General features: G+C 43.9%; 1 protein-coding gene across 2 annotated transcripts in view; it reads right to left on the minus strand.

Annotated features, from left to right (window-relative positions):
- SOS1 (SOS Ras/Rac guanine nucleotide exchange factor 1) overlaps positions 1-11,850 on the minus strand; it is a 140,647-nt gene extending 128,797 nt beyond the window's left edge. Inside the window, exon 1 of one of the 2 annotated variants that reach the window (XM_040623134.1) lies at positions 11,744-11,850. In XM_040623134.1, the coding sequence (XP_040479068.1) occupies positions 11,744-11,830 (87 nt within the window). In that variant the 5' untranslated portion in view covers positions 11,831-11,850. The remainder of the gene's footprint in view (positions 1-11,743) is intronic. The other variant, XM_040623133.1, reaches the window with a different exon arrangement.
- Positions 11,851-12,855: the final 1,005 nt, after the last annotated feature.

Consider the following 12,855-nt stretch of genomic DNA (forward strand, 5'->3'; position numbering starts at 1 on the left):
AATCAGCAGGAAAGCAACATTAAAGAAACTTTTTCAAAATCATCTGCCTGTTATACTTTTAAAATATCTATTTTAAAAAATAATATCTAAGTAATTCAGGGTCCATAAAACCAAAACTTTAAATTACTTTTCTCCTATGTATATTCCTATCCCCAAATGGGAAGTTACCAGAATTTGACTTTATGAGGACTTTCTTGTACTGATTTGAGTTTGTCGGCCGCTGAGGTAGCCCAAGCCTAGAAAGGAAAATCAACGAGCAGTCACATTCATGGCTGGATGGCTGGACTACCAAGGTCGTGCCCAAGTGCTCCTGGTTCACCAGCTCATATAGTAGTAAGATGGGTATCATTCGCATTGTTTTCCTTTGCCTTTGCTGCTTTGTGGTTTTGTACATTAGAAGTTTAATTATGAAATAAACTTGAATGTGAAATGCAACCTTCACTTGACAACTACTAAAACAAACTATGCACTATTAATATCAACGATAATTAAGTTTTGACTTTTAGAACTTACCCTAAGATATCTTTTTTTAAAGCGTAAGGGGCTTGGGGGGAACAAAGGACCCACTTTAAGTGGGGGGAAGATTGTAACTGAATTATCCCAAATCAGGCAATTTATGGCCACAGAGGTGAGCCTGGCTGGCTATGAGAATGAGCCTCTCAGATCTCTGACTCCGGGGAAGACAAGGGACGGAGGGCTCCAGCTGCCGCAGTGGGAAACGCGTCACAGCGCTCCTGCAGAGGCTGCACTGCTCAGTGGCCGCTCCCCTCAAGGACTGAGCACTGCAGGCACACCAAGGCAGGCCTATTCCTAGGAGATGAGGAATTCCTGTGACAGGCAACTTTCACTCGAGAACTTTCCCGAGGCCTTGGTGAACTTTCCTTAGAACTGCACTACAGAGTAAGACACTCTCACCCAAAGCTCCTTCCTCCCTCACCTCTCTTCTTCACTTGGGAGTCAGACTTGCAGCACAGTCTAAAGACTCTCCCTGACTCCTTCCCCATTTCCTCTCACAAGCACTTCTAATAAATTTCTTGCACACCCCATCCCATCTTGGCATCTGCTTCTCCCTTGCACTACACACTATTAAAAAATCTAGCCATTTTGGCCCGCCTGGGTGGCTCAGTCCGTTAAGTGTCCGACTCTTGATCTCGGCCCAGGTCTTGATCTCAGGGTTGTGAGTTTAAGCCCTGCGTTGAGCTCCATGCTGGGCATGGAGCCTACTTAAACAAAAAAACAAACAAAAAACTAGCCATGAATTATTTCTAAAATACAGCATTTGCTTACCTATTTGCTTAAATGGTACACACTGAACATGGCAATTCCAATGGCCTTTGAAGTTGAAGATCTCAACTAACACCCAACCAATTTGAGGGGACAGACTCAGAACCACACGCAATTCAACAAATGCGTCCCGAGCATCTACTACATGTGAGAAATATGCTAAGCATTATAGGGATATAGGATCCTATTCTTGACCTCAAGTAATTCTCAATATAGAGAAAGAGTGAAGCCACAGATCCAAACTTTGAAGGGCAGGCTGTCGTTAAGTACTAAAATTGAGGTATAAAGTACTAAGTAAATTAAGAGATTCATTATACTTAGGGGATGGAGTTGTAGTAGAAAGCTTTTATGGAGAAAACTTATTTGAAATGCACTTTGAAAGACATTATCAGAGTCTTCAGGTTGTTACCTGCCTGTAATTCCTGAGGACAGTCCAACAAAGACACTTTCCATGCTTGCCATACTTGGCTACCCCCAACGTATAAATCCCTGCTAACACAATGCTCTCACACCTTCTCACTCCCAGGGTACCGAAGGCTTCTCAGTTCTCCTCCTAACATGCTCCTCTCCCAGTATGTCCTTTTTCATCCCATTAGCACTTACACCTCTAAGCCAGAAAGCGAGGAGTAAGGTTTGACTCCTCTCTCTCACTACTGTGTCATTCAATCATCAGTCTACGTCTACATCTAAAATCTGCCCACTTTTCTCTATCCCCACAGCTGTTGCCCTAGTCAAAAACACCATCGACCCATCTTAACTGGCCTTCCTGCCTACAGTTCTACTACCATTTAATCTATGCTCCACAGAGCAGCCTGTGAGCCTTCAAAATTCCTCTCTAGGGGCACCTGGATGGCTCAGTCAGTTAAGCCTCTGACTCTTGGTTTCAGCTCAGGTCACAATCTCAGGGTCCTGAGATTGAGCCCCGTATCAGGCTCCAGGCTTCGCAGGGAGTCTGCTTGAGATTCTCTCTCTCCTTCTCCCTCTGTCCCTCCCCACACTTGCTCGCCTGTGTGCGCACTTTCTCTCTCTCAAAAATAAATAAAATCTTTTTAAAAAATTCATATCTTATGGTCAATAGCTCGCTTGAAACCTTTCAGTGGTTCCCCACTGCTCACAAGATCTGGCCCCATGCTCCAGACTCCAGCTACTCAGAACTCCGAAAACGCTGAGCTCCTGTTGGACTCCAAGCCACCACATATCCTTTAACTCTTCCTCCTTATCCTCACCTGGCTAACTCCCACTTCCACTTAAACCATCACTTCTGTCACTCCCAAACATAAACACACAGGAGAGGGGCACCTGGGTGGCTCAGTCGGTTAAGCGTCTGCCTTCGGCTCAGGTCATGATCCCAGGGTCCTGGGATAGAGTTCTGCATTGGACTCCCTTCTCAGCAGGGAGCCTGCTTCTCCCTCTGCTGCTCCCCCTGCTTGTGCACGTGCACACTCTCTATCAAATAAATAAATAAATAAAAATCTTTAAAAACAAACAAACAAACAAACACAAAGGATAGTCTCCAAGCTTCCTATTGGCACTCCAAGACTTTACTTCTCAGCCCCTTCCTCTATGGTCTACACTAGCTTTCCATTAACTAGTTCCCTTAAAAGTCTTACTTTTTTATGCAGCAGTACCATTTTTTCAAATGTAATCCTATGAAGTGCCCTAATACATAAAAGGGCTGAGCTTCTCAGCTTATAGCAAGGGGTTTCAAAGCCCTCTTCATTCAGCCTCCTCCATCCTAAGGCACTTTGCCCCTAAAATCTAAGGGGCAAGACAATTAAAACACAGTACTGCATTATATTGCCTACTCAAAGCAAGCAATACAGTACAGTAGTTTTTGAAGCCAGACAGACTCAGGTTCAAATCCTGATTCTACTTCTTATTAGTTATAAGATCTTGAGCAGTCTACCTCTCTAAGGATCCATTTCCTCAGCTGTAAAACTCAGCTATACAAACACTCTCACTACTTCCATTCAACATTAAATGGAGGTCCTAGCCAGTAAAATAAGGCAAGAAAAATAAATATCGGATTGTCTGCACTTACAGATGACGTAATTACATAGAAAATCCTGTGGAATCTATAACTACCAGCAAAATCAAAGGATATGAGGACAACATATAAAAAGCAGCTTTATGTTTGCATATTTATTTATTTATTTATTTGAGAGAGAGAGAGAGAGACAGAAAGAAAGAGAGCGCACAAGAGGGGGAGTGTCATAGGGAGAAGCAGACTCCCTGTCAAGCTGGGAGCTTGATGCGGGACGCAATCCTGGGCCTCCAAGATCATGACCTGAGCTGAAGGCAGATGCTTAACCAGCTGAGGCACCCAGATGCCCTATGTTTCCATATTTGTGACTAACAATTAGAACATAAAATGCTAGGGGCATGTAGGTGGCTGAGTTGGTTGAGCGTTGCACTCTTGATTTCAGCTCAGGTCACGATCTCATCAGGCTCCCCGCGCAGTGGGGAGTCGGCTTCTCTCCCTCTTCCTCTCCCTTTGCCCCTCCCCCTGCCACATGTTCTCAAGTGCACTCTGTCTCTCTCAAAATAAATAAAATCTTAAAAAAAAAACCCAAAGAAAATTCTGAAACAATTTATAATAGCATCAAAACACAAAGTATTTAAGGTTAAACTTAACCAAAGACATGTAAGACTATTACGTTGAAAACTACAAAGTGTTGCTGACAGAAATTAAAAAGTCTTGGGGCATGTGAGGGGCTCAGTCAGTTAAGCATCTGCCTTTGGCTCAGGTCATGATCCCAGGGTCCTGGGATCAAACTAGCCCACCTGGCTTTCTACTCAGTGAGGAGTCTTCTTCTCCCTCTCCTTCTGCCCCTGCTCATGCTCGTGCTCTCTCTCTCAAATAAAATCTTAAAAAAAATAAAAAGTCTAAATAAACAGAGAGATATACTATGTTCGTGGACCCAAAGATTTAATAGTGTTAAGATGTCAATTCTCCCTAGTGATAGATCTATAGATTCAATGCAATCAAAATCAAAAGCTCACCAAAATATTTTGGTAGAAATTGACAGGCTGGTTCAAAATTTATAGTGAAATCCAAATCTAGAAATACTAAAAGAATATTTTTTTAAAAGAAGAACAAAATTGGAGGACTTACACTACCTAACTTCAAGACTTACTATAACTCTACAGTAACCGATAGTGTGAACCGGTGTAAAGATAAAGAAACTTATCATTGGGACAGAATGGAGATGTTTGAATATATATTTACATAAATATATATGACATACATTCATTTAGTTTTCACAAAAATATCACAGTCCAACAGGGAAAGAAAAATCTCTTCAACATATAGTTCCATAATAACTAGATATCAGCATAAAAAATGAATCTCAATTCCCACTTTATATTATACACAATAATTAATCTGAAATGGACCACAGATTATGTAAAAGCTAAAACTATAAATTTTTAGAAAACAGCATTAGAATTATCTTCACGGCTTGGTGGCAGGCAAGGGGTTCTTAAACAGAGAACAATAACCTTAAAAAAAATCTAATAAATTTGACTCCTTTGATATTTAAAATTAAAACTCTGCTCATCAAAAAACACCATTAGAATGAATAGACAAACCAAAGGATAGAAGAAAATAGTCATAAACATTTTTTGAAAGAATAATAATTATCCAGGATATATAAAGAACTCTTACAACTCAATACTAAAAAGAACTCAAAATTTAAAATGGGCAACAGATTTATGCAGACTGTATAAAGGAAGGCATAAGAATGGCCAATGAAAAGGTGTTCAATATCAGTCACCAGGATAATGCAATTAAAACCACACTTACCACTACACACCTACCACAGCAACTAAAATTAAAGACTGATAACATCAAATACTGGCAAAGAGCAACGGGAACTCTCATACATTGTTGGTAGGAATATAAAAGGTACAACCACTTTGAGAAAATGTCTGGCAGTTCCTTATAAAACTAAACAGACACTCTATGAGCCATTTCTCCTAGTGTTTACCCAAGATAAATGAAACATAGTCCTACCAAAAACAAACAAACAAACAAACAAAAACAAAACCCAACTTGTACAATAAGAACATTCATGGAAACTTTATTCATAATAGCCCCAAACTAGAAACCTCCCAGGTATCTAACCACTTGACAAATTTTGATACAGTTCTGTGATGGAAAAAAGGACTGAACTTCTGATAAACACAACCTCAAAGCCTTACCAAAAATATATACTGTATGATTCTATTAATATGATGTTCTAGAATAGGTACGATTAATCTATGGTAGAATGATAAAAGATCAGAACAATGGTTGAAGGGATTGACGCACAAGGCACATGGGGGAAATTTCAGGAGTGACAATGCTGAAATCTTGATAGAGGCTTGGGTTGTATTTGTTTGTCAAAACTCGTTAAATGGTACAATTAACATTTGTAAAATCCACTGTACACAGATTTTACCTAAAAAACAAAAAGAACTGTAAACAAATACTGACCCCTAGTTAATGACATGCATACTGAAGTGTTTAGGGGTAAAGCGTACTGATGTCCGTAACTTACTTTGAAATACATCAAAATGTAAGATGGACTGGTGGATGAAGGGAGGAATGGATAGGCATGTGATAAAGCAAACACAGTAAAATGTAAATTATAGAACCTAGGTGATAGGTATACGGGTGTTTTACTGTATAATTTTTTCAACTTTTCTGTTTATTTGAAACTTTTCATAATAAAATGTTGGGTAAAAAACTTAATCACAAGACAAAAATATTCTAAAATGAAGTGCAAAGTTCTTTCCTATTCTAGCCACAGCTGTGATATAAAATACACTACAGGGAAGAGGAGTACTTGTCACTTTTATTATTATTTGGCGGAAGCACCCTCACTGCTGTGATTTCTGGACCTCACTGCAATTGCTGGATTAGCATCTTCCTTTCCACTAGAACATATGCCATAATCCTTGTGGACTTCGTCATCATCCATATATATAATACATCAATCCATCATTCAATACACCAGCTTTGGAGCTCCTAATTGTTTTATCTCTTTCATCTCTGGAATCTTAAAATCCTAAAGTATAATTATCATCTCCAATCATAATCCCCTATCTGCTCTCACTACCCTCCTCTTCCACCTCACCAAGATTCTAGTCTGTGGGAGCCTTCATTTACACCTCCATGACCTGTCTTATAGCTTTACCTCCTATCATCTGAAATATTGCTATCCTCTTAGTCTCTACTGCAGCCACTCGCAACCAGTTCTCCTTCTGTGCCCCTTTACCTGAACTGACGTGCACTGCTGGAGGAAATCTTACAACCAGACCAATGAATGCTACTCCAAATTGATGGTCTCCACACTCAGCACTGCTCAGCAATTCCTTTCTAATTCACTGGTTGGCTCCCTCTCCACACTCGACAACAGCAAAACTTCACTATGCTTCTTAAACTCCACGGTCATTTCTCTTTCCTCACTCTATGTAAAGAATCTTGCCTTTCATTTCATCATGAACACAGAGGCTACCTACCATGAACTCACTGCTCCCCAACCTACAAACCCATCTTCATCTCTTTCCCTCCCATCTTAGAAAAAAGGATGCCATCACCCCTGCTAGAAGTAGCATAGTACAGTGTTTAAAAATGCAGACTCTCGGGGCGCCTAGGTGGCACAGCGGTTGGGCATCTGCCTTCGGCTCAGGGCATGATCCTGGCGCTGTGGGATCGAGCCCCACGTCAGGCTCCTCTGCTATGAGCCTGCTTCTTCCTCTCCCACTCCCCCTGCTTGTGTTCCTCTCTCACTGGCCGTCTCTATCTCTGTTGAATAAATAAAATTTAAAAAAAAAAAAAAAGCTTTAAAAATGCAGACTCTCTAACCAAATTTCTCTTTTCAAACCTCAGTTTTCTCTTCATTCAACAAATTGCACATATCTGAGTTATACGATCTGTTAAATTTTAACCAACGTATAAATCCCTGAAACTATCAGCACAATTAACAAATGAACATAAAAGGCTCCCCCATAAAACTGCTGACCTTTTTGTCACTATAGATTAGTTTGCAGTTTCCAGAATTTTATATAATTATCCAGCATTTACTCTTTTTTGATCTGGCTTCTTTCATTCAGCTTAATTTTTTGAGATTTAGCCACACTGCCGTGTTTGTCAATAATTCATTCCTTTTTATCACCGAGTAGTATTTCAACGTATGGCTATTTCATAATTTGTTTATTCATCCACCTGTTAATGGACATTGGGTTGTTTCCATTTTTTGCTGAATACAGCTGCCATGAATATCCATGTATAAGTCTTTGTATAGATAAGGCTTCATCTATTCTTTTGTAAAGTTTTATTCATTTGAGAGAGAGAGAGAACGAGCAGGAGAGAAAGAGAAAGATGGAGAGAGAATCTCAAGCAGACTCTGCACTGAGCCCAAAGCCTGAGGTGGGGCTCGATCTCACGACTATGAGATCAAGACCTGAGCTGAAACCAAGAGTCAGACGCTTAACTGATTGCATCACCCAGGTGCCGGAAGCCTTCATCTATTCTTAAAGCTTTACTTACACCCCTGGAAGCCCCAGATCTGCAGTGGCAGATACCAACAACCAACTGCTAACTTGACAAGCCCACCTGGATAAGCCAAAAGGACTTTGAAATCAACATGTCCCAAACTCATGTTTTTATGTCACTCTGTCCACCCCTGACAGTTTCTCCTCCATTTCTCTGTCCTGACTAAAGGCACACAAGCCAGAAACTTAGGACTCTTCCTGCTCTCTTACCACTTGCCCTACTCACTCAGTGGGCTACTGGGTCCTGTCAATTCTACCTTTTAAACATCTCTCAAAATCCATCCCTACATCTCCACCTTAGTTCAAGTGCACCCTTAATTCAAACACATTTCATCCCTTGGCTGGACTATTAAACTAGCCTTCTAACTTTTCTCCTTACCTCAGGTCTCATTCTAATCCAATCCATTTTCTATCCTATGGCCAAAGTGAATTTTCTAAAATTCCAATCTGATGTTACTCACCTATTCCTCAATGACTTTCATCCCCTCAAGATAAAATTCAAACTCCTTAGCTTAACATTAAAAAAAATTCTCTATAAACCAGTTTCCTCTCCAAACTCATCCTCTGCCACTTCCCACCCTGTTCTAACTTAGTCATTTCTGAGTGATGTCATTTACCTTTTTATCCCTAGTGCCAAGGGCATTACCTGGTCTGTAGTAAGCATAACATATTTGTGCAATAGATAAGATAGGACTTAGACCAATATAGAGACATTCTGGGCATAGTCAGGAAAAGTAGTTGTTCAGTCCGGCTGAAGCATAAAGAATATGAAAGATTATGGTAGGCAATGCAGGATGAAGCCAGATCACCAATCATGATCAATTTCATGCTAAAGACTGTGCATTTCATTTTATGCCCTCAAAAGATATCAATTGTTCTGTTTTTGTTTTTAGTTTTTATTTAAATTCTAGTTAGTTAACATACAGTGTAATATTGGTTTCAGGAGAATTTAGTGATTCATCACTAACATGTAACACCCAATGCTCATGACAACAAGTGCCCTCCTTAATACATCACCCATTTAGCACATCCCCGGCCCGCCTCCCCTCCACCAACCCTCAGTTTGTTCTCTATAGGCAAGTCTCTTACAGTTCGCCTCCCTCTCTTTTTTCCCTTCCCCTGAGTTGATACCAACAGTTCTCAACAAAAGTGCAACATATTCAGAAATGTACTGTAACTTCTGAAATTTGAAAAACAGATATAGGAAAGGTGAGAGGCAGTAAATTAGTTAAGAGGCTATCACAGTGGTCTGGGAAAGAGGACTCAGAGTAGAAGGGAACAGATTACAAAACATGTCAAAGGGAAATAAACCTACGTTTATTGTGTTGTATGCTGTGCCTGGGTATGGGCAGTAATGTAAAAGAGAGAAGTCAGAATGACTCCAAAGTTTTGAACCAAATAAAATAATAAAGCCACTAGTCAAGAGGAATGTTTTTTTTAATGGTCAGTGGAGGTGGAGAGAGGTGACGGTTTTAGCTGGGGTAGTCCCTCACCCATTCATTCACATAAGTGCCTACTAGGTAGGTGTCAGGCACTATACGTGTGAAGGATAAAAAGAGGGTAGAATACCATTCCTTTTCTCAAGGACCATCTAATTTAGTTGTGGGATGGGGAGGACAAGTAAACAGGAACTTAAAATTCATTGTTACGTGCTAGGGTTTGGAGCCAAAAGAAAATAAAGACTATCCAATTCAGGCCTGAGGATTTGAGAAAACACCTGAGGCTGAGTTAGTGTTTGGCCAGGCAAAGGGCAATCCAGGTGAAGAGAATAACTTGACCACAGAGCCTCAGGTGAGATAACACGAGTTGGGCACATCTGCGAATAGTAAAATAAGGCTAAAGGAAGAGTTCAAGATAAGGAGATATCCACATGAAATGTCTAGCAGGCAGGTGAAAATGCAGGTTCTGAGTTATCAAGAGCACAGCCAGATATGCAATATATTTTCAACGTCATCTTAGGTGGCTTAGAGTCCTCATCAGTGGCTATCTTAAATAAGAACTGGAAGAACCTTACTTATCAGCTAGACTGTGTACACTTCCACCCCCCCCCCATCCCTTCTGTCACGCGAGGGTATCTCTGTTTCGAGTCAAAGCTGGTTTATGTAAATAGGTCACGAGGACTGGTGGGGATTGTGGTAAACTGGAGATGCATGCCCAGTCTAAAGAGGAAAACCATTCACTCGGCTCCAACAGTTTACTGTCTTGCCCAATGTGGAGACATCTTCCTATTCTTCAAGAAAAACTGAAAATTCAGATTTTATGTAATAGCTCCCACTTTTAAATATCGGCAACTAATTACATTAAAAGTTTGTAAAACAACACTGTGCCAGCCAAACAAAAGGCTTCTGCAGAAAGATTTCAGCAAGGGCCACCAGTGTGGCAGAGTTAAACCTCGTCTGCCAACTCCTACAATGCCCTTTCCACTACTTCACAATACCCTCAACTAAGAGTATCTTGATGGGACAGGAGTTGTTTGCTCCTAAGCAAAACAGCCCCAAACTGATAGTGTTTTATGAGTTCTTTTGTATGTTCTCAACAATTTTTCTGTCTCCTCCCCACTCCACCCCCACCTCCGTCAGCACCAGGCTTACTAACATGACTGAGACCTCCTATTATCAGCTAGGATGCCAAGCTTGCAGGTAAAGTAAAAGTAAAAAGAGTGAAAGCCCTGATGGGATTTCTAATGAATAAAGTACAGAAGGAATGCGGCATCTCTTTGGTTTTCTTAGGAAACACCACAGAGATGTTTGTTAGTTACTCAGACACTTAAGGAAAAGAGTCAGGAACTTATATCTGAAAAAATGAGCAAATTCTGCTAACTAACTAAATAGTTTCCACTGTAAGTTTCCAAGGAGCTGGGGGGGGGGGGGAGCAGGGACAGCAAAAGGGAAAGTAAAAGTTGCTGGCTTTTGGGAAACATCAGGCACCTTTTAAGACAGTTTTTAAAAGTATAAATGTTTAGAACAAAAGGAACACCACAATCTCAACTCTCAAAAGGAGTAAAAATGTAGTTTAACTAATAATATAAAACATTCTTCCTGCAACAAGAAATTGGGATTAAGAAACACTATTAAAGCAATCTCTTTATAGAAAAGGTGAAGGGAAACAAAAAACACCGTTTTAATGTTCATTCAAACATACCAGTTTCTGACGTTTTAATGTATATACTAAGTCACGATATTGCTTTAGAAGCTTTAACAATGTAGCAACATTTCCTAAAGGTACTTAAACATTTAAAAGCACAGATCACGGAGTATACAACTTTAGATAACAATGTGGCAAACTTGAGAAACACAGGCTAAAAATTCAAATCAACAAAACAAAAGATAGTACCAAGATTCTCAGACGCTCGGGGGCAAAAAAAAAAGGGGGGGGGCATGTGCACCCGCCCCTGCTAATCGGACGTGTGGGGGAATTCAGCGGAATGAGGAGTGATTACAGAGGGCGAGCAAGGCAGGCCCTGTTCCTGCTGGCAAGCAAGCTCTGCAATTACTTAGAGCAAGCATTATGGCAAGAGCATTCTCGAGCCCACTAAAACCAGCATACTGGACACCTAAAACCGGAGGCTGACAGCAGCTCCAGGGTAAGACCGAGAAGGCGGAAAAGTGGCCTGCTTTGACCTCCACTGAAAACTGAGCCTCCTCCAACTCTTGTCTCTGAATCAGGGGCAGGACATTAACCTCTCCGAGGTTGGATTATTCGGACAAACTCTGCCTGGCTTCCTGCGGCCTTCCCACACACCGGGTGAATGTCAACACCGAGCCAGCGAGTGTGGGGGAACCTCTCAGTGTGCGCGGTCCTTTCTGGGAGACCGGGAAGAAAGACGGCCCCGCGCGCGCCCCGCCTCCCCAGCCCTTCTCCGGCCCCGCACCCTCGCAGGGGCTGCAAGCCGGGAAGCGGGGTCCCGCGCGCTCCTCACCTTTTTCAGCGCCGGCACCAGCAGCCCCCGCCACTTGGGTGCGTTCTCCTCGCTGAAAAACTCGTACGGCAGCTGCTGCGCCTGCATGGTGCCCCCGGGGCGCCTCTGGGCGGGGAGAGGGGCGGCGGCGGCCGGGCCGGGGAGCCGCGAGAGGGCGAGCTCGCAGCACCGAAGAGGGCCGCGGCCCCACCGGACGGCCCGGCCCCCTCGGGGCGCCGCGCGGCCGGGCTAGCCTTGGAGAGGGGGCTGAGGGGCGAGGCCCGCGCCCGGCCACCCACCCGACACGGGCACGAGCCGTGGAGAGCGAACGCAGCCCGGAGGCGGCGGCGGCGGCATCCCGCACCACCGCCCCGGGGCCGGGCCCCCCACCCCTCCCCGGCCCGCCGGCGCCGCCCCGGGCTGCCCTCCGCCGCGGCCGCCGCCCGCCGGGGCTACGCTCCCGGGCCCGGCCTGGCCCCGCGGCAAAGCCGGCGGCTGGGGGGGGGGGAGGGCGTGTGGAGGGACGCTCCGGCCGCGGCGCCCGCTCCGCGCAGCGGGGACCCCGAAACGCTAGCGGCCCGGGGCGGAGCGGAGCCGGGGTGTAGCGGGGGAGGGGAAAGGCCCGAGGTCGTCGTTGGAGGATCTGGCTGCCCAGAGGTGCCGCCGCGGCCGCCGCCGACGCCGGTGTAGCGCTGGAGCTTCCTACTAGCGAACTGAACCTGCTCGCTACTGAGCATGCGCCGCCGAGCGGGGCCGGTTCGCTCCGGGTTTTCCGGCTCCCCAGCGAAGGAGGAGAGAAGCGCGAGTGAGGGAGGGCGCCCCCGAGGACTGCAGGGGAGGAGCGAAGCGGCCCCAAGAAGTCGAACCCTGGCCTGCCGGGTGGGGTGCGAGCTACGGCGAAGCGGCCCCCATTGTGTGGTTGGGCCGCGAGGGATCCCCCCCTCTCTCAGAGTCACTGGGCCTTTAGTTTCGGAAAGGGGCGTGTGTGTGTGTGTGTGTGTATGTGTGTGTGTACTTTGTTCCTGACCATGAAGATAAGAACTGCCCAGAGTATGCAATGTATAGTAAACAGACTGGACAAAAGATAGGTGCCTTTCTCACGAAACTTACTGCTCAATATTTGTCGGGTAATA

The sequence above is a fragment of the Ursus maritimus genome, unplaced genomic scaffold (assembly GCF_017311325.1).
Source record: "Ursus maritimus isolate PB19 unplaced genomic scaffold, ASM1731132v1 scaffold_6, whole genome shotgun sequence".
NCBI lineage: Eukaryota > Metazoa > Chordata > Mammalia > Carnivora > Ursidae > Ursus > Ursus maritimus.